We start from the raw sequence: 22,385 nt of genomic DNA, 5'->3' as shown, positions 1-22,385 counted from the left end.
ATATATATATGGTCCCAAAAAAATTATATTAGCCTTCTTTACACAAGATAGGCCTAATTGAAATTTAAGAGCTACAAAATAGGCCCAAATTGTGGAATTATTCATTAGAAACACTAATGCGTTAAAAAAGAAAAAAGAAAATAACATAAGGGTCGGCAGAAACTAGCTGGGAAGATATAGCCAATCAATAAAGAAGATCAAAAATGAAATAGAAGAATATATAGAAGATCAAAAATGAAAAAGTAGAAGATCAAAAATGAAAAAGAAGAATACATAAGGGCCGGCAGGAACAATCTTTTGAGGTATGGTAAATTTTTTGTATTGGTTTTTTTTTTTATATGACTTTTTGTAGACCACTTTTATATGAAAAATATAGGGTGACCTCATTCAAGAGGTTCGCTTCCGGCCTCCAAAACTTATGAGCCGACCCTGAACCTGATGAACTTGGCCAAGGCGTTGTTGTATTTCTACCTAGACTTGGAAGCTTTGGGGATACGTATAGAAGGTTGCTCAATGTATACTACTACTTCTAAAATCATCTCTGCTTATAAAGCCATTATTATTTGAAACTTCAATGTGTGTTATTGCGGTTTTCAATGTATTAATTATGACTCTTGATTTCTTTATTTTATCTTAAGCTTGTTTGTCGCGGAAACAAGTTAGCTGCGGTTTAGAAATATGGGACTTGAATGTGAGACATAAAGGTTCCATGTAATTTTCACAAATTATAATGACAAAAGGTACAAGTTATCTGTTGGTTCCGCCATGGAAGTTAATTTATTCAGTTTCGATGCATCTCATATAGTAGAACTGTACGTCTCCATTTTTTGGTTTTGCAACTACCATTCCGTGAAGTTTATCTTACTCCACTTTTAACGTGCCTTGCGTGTCCGAAACATGTCCGGTATGTGTCCAAAACGTCTGACTGGGAAGAAAAAAAAGCGGCCAGACTAAAAAACAAACATGTCTTAATTAAAAAAATAATTAAATATTCGGACACATATTTCACATGCCAAGAACGTGTCGGCCGTGTTCGAGACATCTGCGATGCGGATACAAAATGCCTGGAAACATGTCCGTGCTTCTTAGATTACAACCAACAATGAAAAATGTACTCAGCTAAAAGAAGAAAAAAAGGACCTTATTGCGTTTTCCTTGATTCGATCTCTCCATACCATTGTATCTCTTCTTTCAAATGAGACCTAAACCCCTTGTGATGGATTATGCTCATCTACTTTAATTAAGTTAGGACGAGGCGATTTACAACACAAATGGGTGTGGCGGCCAAAAAAATTAAAAGTTCCTCAGAGCATACTGGTTATTTGCATAACAAAAAGGGGGACGAAACAAAACAAAAGGGGAAAAAATAAATAATCCAAGAGAAGATGCAGCCCAACAACACAGGAATGAAAGCGTTATAAGTCAAAATTCCTCGCATCCTACTACAGACTTGAATGAACAAAACAGAGCACCAAGGGCTGATCTTTTCACTGGGGCAGCAGTATTATTACCATTAAAAAAAGCACTTGAAAATCACAGGAATTAAAACAAACGATGTCAAAAACTACAGGAAGGTCGATAGATACTGGGCTATTTGGGCTCAAGCTGCACAACAACCGAAGTGTTGCCCAATGATTTGAAAGTGTCTATACAATCTAGTAAGTCCTGGTCGCAAGCTATTAAAATCAACTCATTTTCCTCATCTTCATACCTGATGTAGTAAGTTCCAGCTTCCAGGTTCAGTCTTTTAGCCACTTCTTGCTGAAGCGCTACTAATCTAGACGGCAAAGACAGCCGGAACTTTATCATATTATTTTCATATTTCGCCCTAATTGTCACTATATTTGCACCTTGGAATGCTGGCTTTGTGTGAGCAACACTATCCGAGGCTTGCTTTGAAGGCAAATCAGAATTTAGATGTTGTCGGGTTTGTCCCTTGTTCTCAACAGGCGAGGACCGAAAGGAAGGGAACTTTTTTATGTTTTGATTGCGAGGTGGCCACCGATCAAGACCATAACCCCTACATACACGCTTCAATGTCGATATGCTAACTGCAAAATGAACAATTTAGATAAGAGAAAAACCTTCTATACTTCCAAAAGCCCAACATTTTCTAAATGAAAAGAGACTGTCTAGTTAAAAATTACGAGGACAAGAAGTAAACTTAGAGTTTATATTTTTGGGAGTGTACTCTTACCTTGGAGTTTCTCCGCAGCCCCTTTACGACTCATTTTATTTTTTGCACATTCAAGGATATCCTCCCACGAAACTTCAATTCTAACTCCAGTTCTTCTATGTTTCCTTTCCGTCTTTCTTTTGCGTTCTCCTGCACCCTTAGCTTGGATATTTTGAACAGAATGAAGTTTTTGACCCTTCTGAAAATCCATAACTTTAACTGATAATAATTCCCCCAGTTCTTGGCCAGAAGCAAGCTTAAAAGTTTTGAAATTGTCCTCCATTGTTCCCAATATCAAGCTCAATAAGGTCCATGAGTTGTCACCGCATCTGTTTCTCGTGGGCAAAAAAAACTCTACTGCATAAATGTCATTTGCAGTGTAACTGCTCTGCAAGCATAATGTGAACCAACCACGGAATTCCATCAGTTGTACATAGGGTACCAAGGGGTACTCAGTTAAGCTGAGTTGGGTTATGTCCGAGCAGTACAACATGTTAGGAGATGAAAGTAACATCCCGGCAACCCCTCCCTTTCCTAAGTGACTGTATTTAATGACTTTTACGAACTCATCAAACTCGTCCTCATTGTGCCCACAATATTCCACAGCCTCGGACAGGAGTGGCCCTTGCAGTAAACCGTTGCAAACACTGCAAGGGACCCATGTCATAGCGAAGGGTAGATTATGAATTTCGCACACCGTTTTCAACACCGTGTTGAGTTCCTGGAAGGCAGTTGTGCGTGCTTTATTTTCATCCCCGATCTGTTTTGAAAGTATTGTCACATCAGATTCTTGAGTGAATTTATCACTTACACTAATTACGAACTGTTTTAAAATCAAAAGATTTAATATTGCATCAAGGTTTGCCACTTACTTTCATTTCGTAGTGGTTATATCCATCAAAACATTGCAGACCAAACTCCTGCAGGCAAAAGGAAACATGCAACTCACAAATCTTGAAAACATATTCATATATACAAGTAGGTTCAAAGAAAGAAAGCAAAGTAAAGGAAATATACGTCTATATATAATATATGTGACAAGGGTTTGTGCAACATTTGCCTCAGAAAAGTCCCACCCTATGAGGAAATGATCTTGGAAATTTTGCAGCATTCAACATATTAATATTTTCTTCGAAGGAACACAAGCTTCCAGACAGATAAGAGTATAATACCCTAACTGAAATTCAAAGGAGACCCTTAGGTTACCTATGTGTTGTTTAGATATACACTAGCTCAGATTTGATTTCTGAGAATTCAGCTGCAATGGTGTTTCACACGAATGGATCTCAAGTCAAACAGAACTTGGCAGAGGAGTCCCTGACTGATTCGTTAAGTCCGAACTCCACTCAGGATAGTTTAACAGCATAATTAAGGATGGGCCATTTTCTTTCTAAACAGCAGCCTTCCTGTGTCCAAGGGAACATAACCCACAAAACTCCTCAAGGCCTAATGATGTCCGTTATCTGGAGAGATTTATATCAAGACAACTGAATGAGCCTCTGGACCATTGTATCTCATTTAAATGCTTAACATTCACATTTTATTGCTTATCCAATTCTTAACCAATTATGCATTGCAGTTGTCTAATTGGCAAACTACTTCCTTCTGAAAGGAAAAACATAGGCTCATGCTCAAAGGTGCAATGACTATTTTTGTAAGAGAAACAGTGGGTTGTTGCCAAATCATTTACTTCTTATTTTTAAGTAAGAGCCAAATCACCGACTTCAAAATGTTGCGTTTTAAGCCTTTTGTGATTCCATAAGATGACCATGTAGCTCAAGTATACTCATATTGTCCGAAGCACCAGTTGAATACGAGGAGTTATTGCCATAAGAAATTGAAGGATACCAATGTTTCTTGTGTCGACTTAAAGAAGTGAAAATTCAAAAAAGTAAAAAGTAAAAGGATGAACAAAGTATAAAAATTAATAGTTAAACTTTTACACAAACTATAAGTTTAAGTAAGCAAAGCCTATTAAAGGAGGTTTGATATCAATATCTATTTCAGACATATCCATGACGAATAGTGAACAATACTTTTTTCAGTAGTTGGTATGCTTATTCAGAAAGCTTCCTCTCCAGTTGTTAAAAATAAGGACATGCCCAGTTTTGACATTTCTGGGTCCATCCAGAGCTCAATTTGATTTTTGAGAAGATTAGCCAGGACAAAAATTATGTGCATCAGATATTGATCGACATGATTTAGAACACTTTTTGTTGTTGTTGATATGATCACAAGAATTTAGAACACATTAATATTCAAACAAATACACATACACCAGATTGGAGCCCATTTATTTGAAGATAAATATGCTTGATCAGTTTGTGATCGATATTCAAGCAAATTGGGCAGACAATACTTCTTCTCAGGCTCTACACAATGAAGTGTTCAAATCATCAAAATGATTTCGTATAGACCTGACTATCTATAGGGAAAAGATCAAAAAAAAGAAAAGAAAAGACTTTCATTATTTTATATCTAACTTTCATAAATGATTGGGAGTAGTTCAAAATTTAATTTCAATAGGGAAATGCGGGACATCCAATTTAACCTGTCAAGGAGACATATTTTAGAAGGCCGTGCATTTTACCTTAAGAAGATGAATTCCCGACGCGACCAACATTATGGGGACGAGGGAGTAGAAAAGAAGCATAGTTGAGAAAAATCAACTTATAATCTTCCAAGCTAAAGCTGAAATTTATAATTGGCTCCAGTTTTGTGGAAAAGTAATGCATCATCCCGTGCCTAACAACCAATAAAGTAGTAAGGAAAAAAAAAAAAAAAGGGGAAAAAAAGAATATGAAAGTTAACAAGAAATTCAAAGATGCCTGGATTATTGACAAACCTGAAAAATGTCATACATTTCGCCGAGGAAAGATTTGTCATGCCAATCTCGAACCATGAAGGACAGAGACACAATCTCAAGTACACCAACACAGGTGTGGCTGAAATGGTCGAACACTGGCACAGCCCAAGATGATCGAATCTCGCAACGTAAAGCAAGGTCGCGTTGTAGATACTCTTTGAGAGTGTAATGCTCCACATGCGGAGTGGTTTCGGGGAGTTGATTGAGGAAGACACGGCCAGGAAGCCCAAGTAGTTCTTGTGCACACTCTGCATCTGCGTAGAAGTACTCCCTACACATCCCCATCCTATACTCACAAAGCCAATTTCTCGTATCCGTGGTATATGTTTTACCAAGAGCAAAAGGTTGGAATTGAGTTGTAAGCAAAGTCCGCCCCTCGGACGTTTTTGTGGGTGCCCAAAATTGAACAAGGTGCCAATCAAGTTTCTTCTTGGATATCAATTTTAGGAGAGCATTTCTGATTGAGTCCGCAAAATTATCTGTAAATGAAAATTGAGGTTGAGCCCCTAAAAAAAGAAGAAGAAAGAAGAAAGAAGAAAGCAAGAGAGAAAGAGAGAGAAGACTTGCCGAGTTGGCTCCAGAAAACCCATCTAAAAAAGAGTGATGATGTTCCATCAAATCGCGACCAGTTGAGTTGTTCTTTTTGTATGTATTCCTTGAAATCGGGAGGGAAATAGTCCAGCTCCTCAACTCCAAGGATTGTATGGGCATCATCAACACTTCCGTCTATGGGCATCATCTTGAATTCTTGGCAGATGAATGAACTATCTTGTTGCCCCCTCACACTTCCCTCTATTTTCTATTATATAGGAGGATAGGAGTAGTACTTTCGTCAACGACGAATTTTATTTATTCAACTGGTGCGGGGCGCAGCAGATGCATACCAGGGCGGCTCAAGAGGTCCACCTCTCCATTGATTTTCAAGGTTTAAGAATTCAAGAATTCATGTCTAAGGACCGAAGGGCTCAGCTCAGGTCTAAGGACCGAAGGGCTCAGCTCAGGTCTCAATTCATCTCCATCTACCCCTTTCTAGTCTCTCACTTTATCAAACTCCCTTGACTTCATTGGAGATTTGTTTTAAGGGAATACTTAAATATTCATTACTCTCTTTGTTCCATTTTTATTGATCATTTTTATTTTTCGTGTCGTTCTTTCATCGCTTATATCTTCTAATTTATAATGTTTTTCATAATTTTGAAAACTTTGTATTATAGATCTAATCGAGAACTATCAAACAAGATCTATAATGCATATTTTTTAAGATTCATGTTGAAAGATATATGCGTTAAAAGAACGACACAAAAAACAAAAATGGACAATAAAAATAAGGCGGAGAGAGTATTATTTAGGCTCCGTTCCGGAAACCTTCTTAAAAAATAAGTACTTATTTTGCCACTTCTCATTCAAAAATAAGAAGGGTCATTCCACAAAATTCAAATAAAAAGTTCCTTTCACATTTTTAAACTCAAAAATAATGCAAATGAAAAAAAAAAGTTTAATTTTTTTTTGCACCATATTAAAGATCTCAATGAGATTTATCAAACAAGATCCATAGTAGTAGGAAAATTATTTGCGTAAATATATAATTTTTGAGTTTGAAATTGCCTTATACAAAAAATAAGACTATTGCTATGATAATGGGCGCCGGCGAAGGGAAATCGTACCGGCGGCCATGCCGGGCCGTATCCAGCCACCGGACGGCCAATCCGAGCCGTCCAAAAATTCTAAAAAAAAAACCGAGGGGGTTCACGCGGGAATCAACGGCATCCGACGTGTGTAGGGTGATTGATTCTAGCACCCCTTTTTCGTGTAGGGTGCTTGATCATATATACACGGAAAAGGGGTGCTCGGATCAAACACCCTATACACCTCGGATGCCGTTGATTCCTGCAATGGCCCCCTCATTTTTTTTTTTAGAATTTTTGGACGGCTCGGATCGGCCGTCTGGTGGCAGGAGACTGCCGGGCGCGGCTGCCAGTACGATTTCCCTCCCCGGCCGGTCGGTACCTATATAAATTCTTCCAAAATAAGTAGCAGCCTTCTTATTTTCAGGAATAAGCTTTCTTATTACACAAAAAAATAAGTTCTTATTTCGTTTCTGTAACGGACTCTTAATCAGTTCATTTTTTTGTCTCTTCTTCATCTTTTTTACCAATATGGCAAATGCAAACCGGTGGAATGTTGCACCAGATATGTGGATCCAATTGACCGGCTTTCCATTTCTTCCCGTACTGGACAATGACATCACAAAGCACTTTAACATGTTTTACAAATTTACCCTTAGTTTTATAACTAAAAACAAAATAACCAATAACCCAATCAGAAAAAATAATGTGAGGCGCCATTTCCAAGCATTTCCCCCCTCTCTTTTTTTCCTCTTTAGAGCATCCGCACCAACCTCTTCAAATTTTGGACCAAATTATATCTTAAAAAGTCACTTTATTACTTTAGCTATTTATTTTTAAAATGTTTATTGCATCAGGCTCTCTATATTAAAATTATTGTTTCTTTATTCTTGTTTATTTCATTCTTTATTACTCCCTTTTTTTGTGTCTAGTATTTCATTTTGGGCTGTTCCTTAATAAGTGTCCATTTTGTAAAGTTAGGAGGGTAAAAGTTGGTGTATTGTCTATTTTGTTCCTAAAAGTAGATTTTATTTTGAAAAGTTAGTGAGTAAAAGCGTAATGATGATGTGTAAGTAGGAAAAGTTGATATGAAAGATGTAATGATGATATCTTTTTAATAAGTTAGAGTTACAAAGCAGGACACTTAAAAAGGGACGGAGGGAGTAGTATATTTTTTTTGTCATGTTCTTTATTCCGTCAGGCAAAAGAAGGAAACACATGTACATCCATTTGAAAGAAAAATGTTCTCTCTCGCAGTAAAAGACCCTCTCGAGAAAGTTCCACAACAGATACGTGCCTAACTCAGGCCACGTGTGTGGCTACTCCGGCAATTTTCCGACGACCGGGTAAGGTGCTTTGGGATCGTCTCGGACAAAGAAACACGATCAAGGGTTAGATCTCGAGCGCCAGGGGATGTAGAAGAGGGCCGAGCTCAAAGCCGTTGTCGGAGCTCAGGCGGGCATGGGAGCAGGTGAAGGAGCAGCTGAAACGTGGGAAGAACAAATCTGATGAGGTTGCTTTGATGAATAGTAAGTGTAGTACAGATTAAATAGTAAAATAATGATTAATGTGATGAACAGTGCCTCGCGGGAAGAACCGAGGCACTGTAGCAAAGTTACATAAATTGGGAAGTAGCGAAGGATGGAGTGAGGCTGATGCAGGAGAGTTTCTTCTATTTTGCTCTTTATTCTAACTTTAAAGGAGAGGTAGCGATTGAGATGCGGATGCCCTAAGACGCCATTTCCCCTTGCATTTCTTTTTCACCTTTTCTTCTTCTAAACTCTTTGTTTCTCCCATCTCCTAAACTTGTTTTGATCGACCGGAAGGTTGGAGAGCTCTCTATTACACTTGAGGTGCTTCGAAAACTCTTGATTATCCCCTCTTACATGGGTCCTTTTCTCCTCGTTTTGAAAATAAAACGTAACAGAAACATGATGGTTTATGGAATTTTTGGCATTGTTCAAGTTTTCACTTAATTATGCACTTACGAGTTGACTTATTTGTGGCTTCTGGTGTTTAGGCATTTCTATGCACTTTTGGTATTGTTTAAGTTCTAAAATACACGATTTTTGGGTTCAGGCGTAGTTCATCTGATTTGTGTAAATTTGGCTTCGAAATTCTGACTTCGACTTGTCAACCACTTCAAAAAGAAAAGCAGTCGTGCTACCCGTTAGCCGGACTGGCGATACAAGTTAGACTCGCATAACTCAACAAGAACTCGTATAACTGTTTAACTTTTCGTGTCGACCCATTAACATGAAATGACGCGAATAGAATACAACTCTCAATAATTAGCTTGTCGAGACAAACTAATAATTCACAAACTTTTATGCAAAAATTTAAAAAAAAATTAAAAATTCAAAAACTAACAAATACGAAAAAATTTAAATAAAGACAAAACAATGCCAAGTTGATTTTTTTAAAGGAAACTGGCTTGCTCGTTTTGGGTTTTAAATGATAATTGAGTGGAGAGAAATAGATACAAAAATATACTCCCTCCGTCCCTAATTAATTGTCCACCTTTCTATTTTGGGTTGTCTCAAATTAATTGTCCACTTTCCAAAAATGGATGGGTAGAACTTGCCAAAATTCCTTTTTTGCCCTTCTTTTGAAAATTGAACTAGTAGTACGTACATTCCAAAAAATTCACATTAAATGCTGAAAGTCAAACAAAACAATACAGATTCCCAACTGATATTGCTTTTTTTTCATTTCCAAAAGGCAAAATACATTTTACAGAGTTGATTATGACTATGAACACCTATTTTCACTTCTCCTTCATTTTTTTTTCTTCCCTTCATTTGAACACCCATTCAAATATTTACAGATTCACAAAAGGACAGTGCTGCATATAGCCTTCTCTCTATTCAACAATTTCAAACTTGACTTGAAGAGTGCCATCAAAAACTTCTTAGCTGACTGAACCACTTTGCAAAAACACAAAATTTAAGTAGCCTTGTTACCTGTGAGAGAGAGAGAGAGAGAGAGAGAGAGAGAGATAAACAATTCATAAGTGGGATGTTTTTCCAACTCTAAGCATAAAAAAAGAAACAAAGAAAAAGAATAGAACCTGGTTGAATTTAAAAAAAAAAAAAAACAAACTCACCTTGATGAGTCTAGCAAAAAAAATGAAGAATAAACTCACCTTTATGTAACTAGTTGGTTCACTATTGTAAATGAACCAAGACATTTTGCAGAATATGAGGCTCACATTTTAGGCTAGAAACAACAAAACCTTCCCTCAACATTTGGCCTTTTCCTATGTGCGGCAACTTGTAATTGTTGCCCCCATTAACCTTCATCACCTCAATCACGCAAGCTTGCAATGATAAAAACACACGGTTGAGAATATCCGATGACATTTCTTCGAATGACTTCTCCACGACACGAACAAGCTCATCAATAGTTCTCGTGCTTCTTGCTGTTGAAGAGATTGTATTGCCATAAAATATCCAAGGTCTAAAACATTCATATCAGGACTTTGAGGCGGTTGAAACGATAAGCGCATATTGAACCCATCCTTGCTTGCGGCTTCTACAAAATCAGCATCCAATAGACTAATGTGAGGTTTTGCATTATCTTGTTGAAGGTAGATGGGTTCTGTTGCACTAGAACGCAGCCATTTAGATCGAATAGATGGGAGAACTTTCTCAATCAAACACGGAACGATAGATGTCTTTAGTTACCGATACAAAAGCCTTTGTCTCCATTGTACCAACCGATCTATTTTTACTGCTTCACTTTGCCGGTTCCTTGAACGTGAATGGAAAAATTCCTATCTTACCCGAAAACTCCTCATTTCTAGCGGCATCAAACCTTGGCCGAGCTATGGCTGCGAGGAACATAACTTTAGTGATGAATCGTTTGCTTTTACAAGTACGATATGGTTCAGGTTCTTCCAGAAGTAAATAGTACTTGTGCGATTCTTTAGACATGCAAAACCATTTCGCATCAATATGGACATAATCGTACATACTTTTGAACTTTGGCTCGCTTTGAAGAGTTGTTGGCTCTAGCATGGAAACACAGAAATGGAGCCTTGATCTCATAGCTTCTTCGGTTAGATGTGGCTTTAATATTGCCATTGTTGGCACTGGTTTAATTTGGGAAAGCTGAAATTTATAATTGGCTCGAGTTTTGTGGAAAAGTAATGGATCATCTTGTGCCTAACAACCAATAAAGTAGTAAAAAAAAAGGGGGTTTGGAATAATATGAAAGTTAACAAGAAATTCAAAGATGCCTGGATTATTGACAAACCTGAAAAATGTCATACATTTCGCCGAGGAAAGATTTGTCATGCCAATTTCGAACCTTGAAGTACAGAGACACAATCTCAAGTACACCAACACAGGTGTCGCTGAAATGGTCGAACCCTGGCACAGCCCAAGATGATCCAATCTGGCAATGTAAAGCAAGGTCGCGCTGTGGATACTCTTTGAGAGTGTAATGCCTCACATGCGGAGTGGATTCGGGGTGTTGATTGAGGAAGACACGGCCATGAAGCCCAAGTTGTTCTTGTGCACACTCTGCATCTGCGTAGAAGGAGTTATTATACTCCCTACGCATCCCCATCCTGTACTCACAAAGCCAATTTCTCGCAACCGTGGTATATGTTTTACCAAGAGCAAAAGGTTGGAATTGAGTTGTAAGCAAAGTCCGCCACTCGGACGTTTTTGTGGCTGCCCAAAATTGAACTAGGGAATCCCGAAGTTCCTCCTTTATTATCACTTTTTGGAGAGCATGTCTGATTGAGTCCGCCAAATTATCTGTAAATGAAAATTGAGGTTGAGCGGTTGAGCCCCTAAAAAAAGAAAGCAAGAGAGAGAGAAGACTTGCCGAGTTGGCTCCAGAAAACACATCTATAATATGGATCTCCTTCAAATCGCGACCAGTTGAGTCGTTCCTTTCGTATGTATTCCTTGAAATCGGGAGGGAAATAGTCCTCCTCAACTCCAAGGAATGTACCGGCATCATCAACACTTCCGTCTATGGGCATCATCTTGAATTCTTTGCAGATGAATGAACCAAGTTGCCCCCTGGCTCACACTTCCCTCTATTTTCTACTGTATTATAGGAGGATAGGAGGAGCACTTTCGTGACCTAGGAAATTTGTTCAACTGGTGCGGGGCCCAGCAGATGCATACCAGGGCGGCTCAAGAGGTCCACCTCCCCATTGATTTTCAAGGTTTAACAATGGGAACTGATTTTCGCGCTCCAAGATTTACTGCAGGCGCTCCACCTTTTTGTTTTTATACTGTGATGTTGCTAGCAACATCAGTGTATATTTTATTTTTACACTATGATGTTGCTGACAACATCACAGTATAAAAACAAAAAGGTGTAGCGCCTGCAGTAAATTTTGGAGCGCGAATATCAATTCCCTTTAACAATTCATGTCTAAGGACCAAATGGCTCAGCTCAGGCTCTCAATTCATCTCCATTTCCATCTACCCCATTTCTAGTCTCTCTCACTTTATCAAATTCCCTTGACTTCATTGGAGATTCGTTTCAAGAGTACTTAAATATTCATTATTTAATCAGTTCATTTATATGTCTCTTTTTCTTCTTTTTTACCAATATTGTGTATATACAGTTTACGAGGTGTTAGTATAATAGTCAACATGAGATTCAAAGACTGTCCATAGAACTGAACCCTAAATTCGCCTCCCGTGGGGTTCAAACTCCACTTCCACTGTGGAGGGAAGATGAAACAACCAATTTCACTAGGTATTTAAATGTTCGGTTTGGAAAATTTAAAGAGTATGAGCTATTTGAGATCGACTCGTGATTTACTTGATTAAAATTCGTTTGAGATCGATTCGCCTCATAACCAAGTCAATCTTAAATATATTACTACAGCTCTTTAAATTTTCAAGCCAAATTTAAACAATTAAGTGTTCAACTCATTCTATTGGTTTATTGACCCTACTTTCCATAGGTGAAAAATTACACACAGATTACATACATGAATCAAAATTTGGATTTTCATATACCTTCACTTAATAAACAAAAGAAAGTACATTCATCAAGTAGAAAAATTTGAAAATCAGTAACTTTTTAAAAGAGTAGTACGCGATAACAGTCATATCATAAAAGAGATTTGAGAAAGTCTACAATACACGCTTCTTAAAAGGGTGTACCATATGCACCTATTTTATGGTTCATTCATAACATTTTAGTGTGTTTCGTAACTTTTGTTCTAGAATTCATAACCTTCAGTAATACGATTCGTAACATTTTCATTACGATTCATAACATTTTGGTGTATCTCGTAACTTTTATACGATTTGTAACTTTTTAGCAATACGATTCGTAACATTTTCTCTACAATTCATAACATTTTGGGGGTGCATATGATACACACCCAAATAAAGGGTGTGTATTGTAGTCTTTCCCGAGAGATTTTGATAGACTGCAAGGGAGAACAATGAGCAAATGAGCCCACACTATTGTCTTATATACGTCCTAAATTAATTTAGTGATTAAAATTATATCCATTCGTCTTCCCAAGCGACATTTAAAAAAAAGAAAATCTAAAACCTGCACATCAGCCTTGACTAGATTTGGTTATATGGATTAGCTGCACTTGGGAATTTACTCACCCACTCTGGCTTTTAGGTCCTTTTAATGGATGATGCCTGACCGACCTTCATCCCCTCTAGATTTGGTTATTTGTTGTTTTTTTTTTCTTTCAGAAAATCTTGCTTATTTGCAAGTTGTTCGCACGAAATAAATACTCTGATAGGATATATTGATGAAGAAATTTGATCTTTTTCTTTTCATTATCATGACAAAATAGGTCATACCAGTAGGCTGCCAAGTGCTAACTTCAAAGTCCATACTCTCACTCATCGAAGCAAGCATTATAGACATTGAAATATCTTCTCATCAGGAAATATCACCAAAACATCACGAAGGGCAGATGATATATTTGGTGCATAATGGTTCTCTATGGAAAATACCATGTTCAAAGCAAATCAAATAGCTTTACAGCAATCTCAGAAAATGCAGTGTGTATGTACATATGTACACAGACACATCGTTTTGCCATAACAAGGAATAACCGGTCTACAACTAAAGCATCCTGTCGCAGCCAAACTTCATCTTGAGATAATTAAGAAAAATGATTACGCAACATTCGCTCTACAAGGCATTTTACCAGTAACAAGAAAAAACATTACCACTCAGTATTTGAAACAATGAAAGGATAAATCAATCTCGAATAGGAAAAAAATGATTAGTTACTGAAACAAACAATAAGCATCAGCTTCCGCAGATGAATCCTCTTTCCCGCTTTTGGAGCAAGAAAGTAGGATCAAGAAATGTACTTACATCAACAAACAAAAATTTTCCTCCTCAAGATCCCCTTCTTTTTGACATTTTCCATTGCTTCCTCCCGCATCCTGAGGAGTTCATGGAAAGACTGGCGATATTGCATGTCAATTGCGTCAAGCTCCAGCTTCAACGAGCCATCTGCAAAAAAGAAATCTGCTACAGATTGAATAGAAAAACTTAATGAGCTGGCATCATTTGATGGAGAACTACATGGAAAAGGAATCTCTGAAGTCTTCAGGATTTCATTCATGACGACAGATCTAGAGAAACTATCTTTGCATCCTTCAAACCCATTAGAACTCATGTTCTTTTCACTTCAGATGACCTACTGATTCGCATATGAGGTGTAATTGTGCTCATTGGAAATGGCTTCACCAGAAACTCTTCCAGATCTTGAACTCCAAGAGCATCTCATAGAGCTTTGTTTATTTACATGAGGAGAATCCTCACATGGACTTCCTTTACCCCTAGAGTTCCCAAACGAGGGCTTCCAGTACTTCAGTACAAGTTTTACAATCAAGCTGTCGATCAACTCAGCTATGAAAGTCAAATCTTCATTTGACAAATCAAGTTGGTCAACCATCTCACCCGCTATTGAGTATTGACTGTGCAGTATCACACAAGGTAAAATACAAAATGAATATTCCGAGCATGACCTAGAAACACAAAAAAGTTATTAGACCATTCTTAAGAGAATAGCAAAGGACTTTAGCCCAGAAGAATTTTACTTACAACATGATTGAGCGATGCGCAGAGTGAATGAAATTGAAATATCGCCATTTATCACCCCTTCCAATTTGAACTCATTTTTGCCATAGAACCCCCATAGTTCTAAAGCTGAAACATGAGTAGCTTCACCGGCACTTTTTGCATAATCACCGAAAGAAGTGAGAGTTGCTTGTTTTTGTAAAATGGAAATGATTGGAGAAGTAGATAGATTGAGCCTTGAGTCCTTGACTTCTCATTTATAAGGGGTTGAGATGTCAAGATCCGACTTGATTGTGGAAACAGTCATATATATATATATATATATATATATATATATATATCTTTTTGGTTGGGAATTAGAAGGCATAAAACAAAAATAGGAAACTAAAACGCAATTGTTGTTTTCTTCAAGGTAATCTACCTGAAAACGCAATTGTTGTGTCTATTTACATTCAAATTGGTCTTCTCATGCCTTTGCTAGAAGCTTGCTCTTGGGTTACCATATCTCTAAATTTTGTGTTTTGAGCTCAGGGAAGAAATGGTCGGGCATTCCTTTTCTCCCATGGAATGAATATCGCTGCAGGGCCCAAAGAGGACAGGCAGCTCATGACTGATCTACAAATGGTTGCTGATGTCCATTGTGGGGACTGCCGTGAGGTGCTGGGTTGGAAGTACGAACAAGCTTATGAGGAGACACAGAAGTACAAGGGAAGTTTATACTTGAGAAATCGAAAATTGCCCAGGAAAATTGGTAGTCCACCATAAAGTCCCTCTTAATCCGTCTGTAGTTGGTATCAAAGTCTATCAGTGTCCCTCAAGTGTATGTTGTTCAGAAAGCACCTCATCCATTCAGAATTGTTTAGTCATCGTTCCTTGTTGTTCATTCCCTTACCGCTATGTTCCTGTGTGGATAATTGGAGATTGTTGACATTGTGAATAAACTTGTGCATATGTTTCTAATTTATGCTTTTTGACTCTTTCTGCTGTGGATTGCGTTCAAATCCTTGGAAATTCATGTATCCCTACCTCGAATGACAAATTTTCAATGTAGATAATTGTGTTACTGTTATCTTATCAATTACTCCGTCTAGTTGATATTGCGCGCTATCACAAATCTACGATGAGTATTGATCTTGTCCTTTCTAGTGGAATAGAATTGTAGACCTGCGGTTAGCCTTTTAATAGAGTTGCATGATTGATTCGATAGTTCTATCAATTGGCTGGTCAGTTCTATGATCAGGCTTTGTCTTGAGAATTTAAGTGCATGCAGGTTTGATATTTTTTATTCTGAATAGACTCAAAATGTGGAACATATAGGTATTGACTAACTATGTTTTTTTAAATTATAGGTACATATGACTCATTATACTTGTCAAAAAAAATTTAAAAATAAAATGCTCGACTCATATTGTGGTTTTATCCTGTTTTGTATTGACTAACTATGTTGCATAGTTAAAGACTTTCTGATTTTAACTAATGCCTGTGCTTCTACAGTTCTACTAGTCATTAGGGGAGCTGCAACATTTGTACGACACATTTATCGATTTAGCATGTAATTTTGAAAGGCTTAATTGCAAGAACGCGAAACAACCCCCCATTTTCCGTCCAATTCTGTTAGGAATTAATTTGGATGGAAAATTGCAAAGTCGGATGGAAAATTAATTCAACATACCAATATGCACTACTACTTTTAAAATCATCTCTGCTTATTTAAGCCATTATTATTCGGCACCCAACATACAGTCTATTTGAAACTTGAATATGAGTTATTGCGCGCGGTACTTGATGTATTAATTCTGACTCTTGATTTCTATATTTTATCTTAAGCTTGTTTGTCACGGGAACAAGTTAGCTGCGGTTTAGAATATGGTTGAATGTGAGACACGAAGGTTCCATGTCAAGACTGATTTTCAAATCACAAATTATAATGACAGAAGTTATAAGTTATCTGCTGATTCTATCAATATCATGGAAGTTAATTTATTCAGTTTCTTTGCATCCCATATAGATCTGTACATCTCCATCTTTTAGTTTTGCAACTACCATTCCGTGAAGTTTCTCTTACTCCACTTAGAACGTGTCTTGCATGTTTCCGAGACATGTCCGGTATGTGTCCAATGCATGTCTGACTGAAAAAAAATAAAAAACTGTCTAACTAAAAAAGAAACATACCTAACTTAGAAAAAATAATTAAATGTTTGAACACATATATTTCACATGCCAAGAATATGTCAGCCGCGTTCGACACGTCTCCGTGCGGAGGATAGAAAAAGCCCAGAAACATGTCCTCAGTGCATATTGGTTATTTTAATAACAAAAAGGACGAAACAAAACAAAAGGAGAAAAAACTGATCTTTGGTGCAGCAGTCCCATCAACACCATTTTTCTTTATCAATTCTGATTAAGTGAGATAGGATGCAAACCTTTTCCAAAAAATAAATAATCCAAGAGAAGATGCAGCCCGACAACACGGGAAGAGAATGCAGCCTTGAAACGGTCGGGGAGCCCCTCTCTCTCTCTCCCTGAAGCTGGGGGAGTGCGCCGGGATTGGATCGCCGGTGGTGGTGGGAAGTGGAATCATGGTGGCAGGAGTTCATGGGATTCCCTCTCTCTCTTCTCTTTTCTCTGATTTTGAATCTTTTTCGTGAAAGTGGAGGGAAGGAGAATTGGAGAAGGGGAAAGCACTGACTGTAAGCGCTGGCGCTTTTTTTCTTTTTTTAAAAAAAAATCAAAACGATGTCATTTTGGCATTTTTGTTCGGGTAAGGTTGTATGTGTAGCATTTTTTGAAAAGAGCACGTCACTCTAATCAAAATATTCCTCAAAACAAAGATTAAAATGCAATTTACAATCAGCTGTGAGCTTAGTTTACTCAACAAATTTCTCTTCAATACAATTAACAGTTATATTTTACCAAAATGAGGTGGTTCACTTTAATTGGTCTTTTATGTAAAGCTGGCAAGAAATTAACTGAATTACTTCAGTCAATATATTGTCGGCCTTACGGAAAAAATCAATTAAAGCAAAACCACCTCTTTGCCGACCTTTAACTTGAATAGAAGTGAGATCAGAAATTCTCTATTTTCAAAAATGATGTCTCCATTTGTAATATATTCGCAATCACATGATTGAATTGTTGAATATTAAAAAACCTGCATCTTTAGAGAGAAAAAAAAAAATCGGGTGCTTATCGGGTACCGCATGGCACCCAAGAGATACCCAAGATCACTAGGTTGACTTCTTGCCAAACTCGGATTCTTAAGCACGGGATTTTCCTTAATTTTTTTTAGGGATATGATGCCGTCAAATTCTTAATTTTTTTTGTCTTTGTAATAGTTTCAAAGATTAATAAAAAAAATAGCCGTTAAAAAAAATGAGAGATACCTAAGACCAATCACCATTTGTCATACTCGTAAGTTACGTAAAAGACCAAGACAATAGTACTTGACTTCACTATATAAACCAATCATATTCACGACGAGTGTCATATGACACGATGAGTATCATCATATGACGAATACCACATTTGCCAAAAATTTCTCCAAATCTTTAGATAAGATCATATTTCTAAGATATTTTTGGGGTCAAGGATTTTATGGTACAGATAATATACGTGTGGTGCTCCTATGAAATTAATGATGTCAAGAAAGATGTAAAGCGAAGGTTCCACCACATTACCTTTATTTGGTTCATTTACTTCGGCTGAATGGTGTCCCCTTAGGCTTATGCTTAAAGCAATATAATTAAGAGCGCGGAATGTTGTTCGGTAGTTATTTTAGTTTTACTTTCTGTTTCTGGGTTCCTTCCATAGCTTTGAAGCTTTGGGGATCCATAAGGTTGCTCAATGTACTACTTCTTTTAAAATCATCTCTGCTTATTTAAGCCATTATCATTTGGCACCCAACATATACAGTGTATTTGAAACTTCAATGTGAGTTATTGCGGTCTCCTATGTATTAATTCCGACTCTTGATTTCTGTATTTTATTTTAAGCTTGTTTGTCACAGAAACAAGTTAGTGGCGGTTTAAAATATGGTTGAATATGAGACACAAAGGTTTCATGTCAAGGCTGATTTTCACATCACAAACTATAATGACAGAAGTTATAAGTTATCTGTTGATTCTACCATGGAAATTAATTTATTCTGTTTCTCTGCATCCCATATAGAACTGTACGTCTCCATCTTTTGGTTTTGCAACTACCATTCGGTGAATTTTATCTTACTCCACTTTAAACGTGTCCCGCGTGTGTCCAAGACATGTCTGATATGTGTCCAAAACGTGTCTGACTGAAAAACGAGGAAGATCTGACTAGTAAAGAAACATGTCTAACTCAGAAAAAATAATCAAATACTCGAACACATATTTTTCACATGCCAGGAACGTGTTTACCATTTTCACAAAGTTCTAACAACATAAGTAATAAGTTATCTGTTGATTTTATCATGGAAGCTCATTTATTCAGTTTCTTTGCATCCCATATAGAACTATACATCTCCATCTTTAGGTTTTGCAACTACCATTCTATGAAGTTTATCTTACTCCACTTTGGACGTGTCCCGCGTGTGTCTGAGACATGTCCAGTATGTGTCTAAAATGTGTCTGACTGGAAAAAAGAACAACGGTCTGACTAAAAAAGAAACGTGTCTAACTTAGAAAATTAAATACTCAGACACATATTTTTCACATGCCAGGAACATGTCTACCGTTGTAGGGGGATGAAAACAATTGACGCTTCGGATCAACTGGATTGCAACGGCTTATTCGTGCCTCTTCACCGGAACCCTAGCTCGACGTCTGAACCCTAATCTGCAAAATAGACAGGGGGTGAGTGCACCTTTGCCTCTCGTGGCAAAGGCCCTCCGATGCCTTTGTTAGTATCACGTACTAGCAGTTAAACCCTAATTATCAGTAGGAAAGCAATAATAATGCAACGTATTGCGTACCTTTTACCTCTAGGTTTTCCTCATATTTATAGATTTATGGATGCTTGCTGTCCAAGCATCCTTATTGCCATAGGATTCCTAACTCGTATAGGAAACCCAGGATATCAAGGAGTCTCGTTTCCTTTATCAGTTTATGGAAAAGAGTCCTTTTAGGATTCTTTTCCTTTAAGAGCCGAACATCCCATACTCGTTGGGTATCTTTCTCAGATCCTATATTCTTGGGATCTTTATCCCTATATGAGACATGACTATTCTGGAATCTTCCAGAGTATTCTCTCTGCTCCTACTCTCGATTGGAGTTCCATCTTTGTTCGGCCGTCTCATAGCCGAACAGACGGCTTGGACCAGTTAACTCACATGTAACTGGTCCTTGAGCCCGTACAACCTTCCTGGACTATTGACTTCTCATGTCACTGGTCCATATTGCCGAACACTTGTTTAGCATGATGACTGTCCTGTCTATATTCAAACTATGGTCCCACGTACCATTTATTCGGATATCGATTGCATTGCTTTCAACCCGTGATCACTCGTATCACGTGCTAGGTTCTTTACATCATCTGTTCGGCTGTATCATAACCGAACAGTCTATTTATAGCCATGACTTCTCATATCACTGGTCCATATCGCTGTTCACCGAACTACTCGGCGGTAAGTCTAGTCGTATTTACCACGTGTTCCTAGACATCACGTGTTCGCTAATTAAATGTACCTGCTCGGGAATACCTCCCTACAACCGTGTTCGACACGTCTGCGATGCGGATACAAAAGGCCCGGAAACATGTCCATGCTTCTTAGATTACAACCAACAATGAAAAACGTACTCAGCTAAAAGAAGGAAAAAAAGACCTTATTGCGTTTTCCTTGATGAAAGTGAAGGGCCGAATAATGACCATAAAACGTACAGAAGAGAATATTTGTTTAACGGAGTTTTCCGTGAATATTTATTTACGGAGGTGAATCAAGCGCGTTGACTCTTTTCCGAAAATTTTTTATTTAAATTCAAACAGTCGAAATGAACGATCAAGATCGCGCGGCTCCGTGAATAAGAGAATCTTGACCCCTCCGTAAATAAGTCAATCTCAAAACAGAATATGAACCTGGCTAGTTTACCCCTCAAATTGTTGGGACTTGTGGTTGCTGCTCTTGTCCTTAACAAAAAGTAGTGTTGTGTTACAAGATAAAATCCTTATCGATCGATGAGACATAGAAAAAGAAGTTTTTTTTTTTTTTTTGGGTTCCCTGACACAGCACGGGTAAAGTGATTGTTTACCATACGTATCCATGTGCACAATAGAAGATAAGACAAATACCAAAACAAAGGCCTCGGGGTCAGTTGGTAATTGCATTAAAGATCAAGTTGGTCTGTATCAATAGTTATATTCTATTGGTTTCATGAAAGTCGAGTAACTTCATTATATAAAACAAAAAGTTTGCGCATATGGATATTCCTATACTAGTTGAAAAGGAAAAATTCTTGTGTACACACATATGCATAACCGAACTTCAACAATCAAAACATCAATCATACTTGGTAAAAGCAAAGAGCCAAAAAAAAATAAAAAAAATCCCTCCGTATCAATTGGTAATGCATTAAAAATCAAGGTGACCGGCAACAATTGCTATATTCTATTGGTTTCATGTGTTGGAGATAAGAATGAAAGTCAAGTAATTTCACCACATAAAAACAAATGGTTTGCGCATATAGATGTACCTACACTAATTGAAAAGGGAATATTCTTGTGTACATGTATATATCTACCAAAGTTCTACAATAAAATACGTCAATCACACTCGACAAAAGCGAAGAGCAAAGAAAAAATTCCTCTCGTTCAATTGGTGATTGCATTAAAATCAAGGTGGCTGACATCAGTAGTTTTATTCTATAGGTTTCATGTTAGATATAAGAATGAAAGTCAAGTAACTTCAGCATATAAAATCAAAACGTTGAGATTAACCTACACTAGTTGAAAAGGGAACTCTTGTATACATATATTTATTAACCGAAGTTGAGCAATTAAAACGTCAATCACACTCGTTAAAAGCAAAAAGAGAGAGAAAAAATTCTCCGAATCAATAGTGATTGCATTAAAAATTAAGGTGGTCAACATCAATAGTTATATTCTATTGGTGTCATGTAAGGAATTTTATTCAACTGTTACGATACTAAGATTCCGCCAACCAAAACGTGTTTTTTTTTTTTTTACCAGGGCGGCTCAAGAGGTCCACGTCTCCATTGATTTTCCAAGGTTAGCAATTCGCCAATTCATGTCAAAGGACCAAAGGGCTCAGGCTCTCAATTCAGCTCCATTTCCATCCATCCCCTCTCTCTCACTCTATCAAACTCCCTTGACTTCATCGGAGAGTCGTTTTAAGGCTACTTAAATATTCATTATTTAATCAGTTCATTTATACGTCTTTTTGTATATTTTTTTATTTTATCAATCTATCTATATCATCTATCTATCTATCTATCCTTCCATATCTATATACCATTGAAATGTGTCTGAACCCAAAAAGCTTTCAAATTCTCGTTCCTAATTTTCGTTCCTAATTTTTGGACTTTTCACCTTTTTTTGTTTATAAAAAGAGAGAGAAAGAAAGAGAGAAATGTGGGGGAGTGGGAGAGAAAGCAAGGAGGGGGGCGGAAACGTGGGAGAGGGAGGAAGAGGGAAAAAATTATTCTATACCACTAGGCACCGTCATTTGTTACCTCAAATTCATTTTTCA

General features: G+C 37.4%; 2 protein-coding genes across 4 annotated transcripts in view; one reads left to right on the top strand and one right to left on the bottom strand.

Annotated features, from left to right (window-relative positions):
* The window catches only part of LOC131317986 (uncharacterized), a 73,060-nt gene extending 57,384 nt beyond the window's left edge, over positions 1-15,676 (top strand). Inside the window, exon 2 of the mRNA XM_058347739.1 lies at positions 15,499-15,676. Coding sequence (XP_058203722.1) covers positions 15,499-15,638 — 140 coding nt within the window. The 3' untranslated portion in view covers positions 15,639-15,676. The remainder of the gene's footprint in view (positions 1-15,498) is intronic.
* Positions 1,480-11,743, bottom strand: LOC131317972 (protein NLP7-like). 3 transcript variants are annotated; one of them, XM_058347718.1, is made up of 6 exons: positions 11,648-11,704; positions 5,610-5,768; positions 5,022-5,521; positions 3,049-3,096; positions 2,198-2,936; positions 1,480-2,051 (listed from the first exon to the last, which is right to left on the bottom strand). In XM_058347718.1, the coding sequence occupies exons 1-6, from the start codon at positions 11,664-11,666 to the stop codon at positions 1,591-1,593; spliced, it is 1,926 nt and encodes a 641-aa protein (XP_058203701.1). In that variant the 5' UTR covers positions 11,667-11,704; the 3' UTR covers positions 1,480-1,590. The 3 variants fall into 3 exon arrangements, with proteins under 3 accessions (XP_058203701.1, XP_058203702.1, XP_058203700.1); XM_058347719.1 differs by lacking the exon at positions 3,049-3,096 and having other exon boundaries at positions 11,648-11,706; XM_058347717.1 differs by lacking the exons at positions 5,022-5,521; positions 5,610-5,768 and having other exon boundaries at positions 10,925-11,743.
* Positions 15,677-22,385: the final 6,709 nt, after the last annotated feature.

The sequence above is a fragment of the Rhododendron vialii genome, chromosome 2a (genome assembly GCF_030253575.1).
Source record: "Rhododendron vialii isolate Sample 1 chromosome 2a, ASM3025357v1".
NCBI lineage: Eukaryota > Viridiplantae > Streptophyta > Magnoliopsida > Ericales > Ericaceae > Rhododendron > Rhododendron vialii.
The sequence above is the reverse complement of the archived record's forward strand: the minus strand, read 5'-3'. Positions and strand labels throughout refer to the sequence as shown.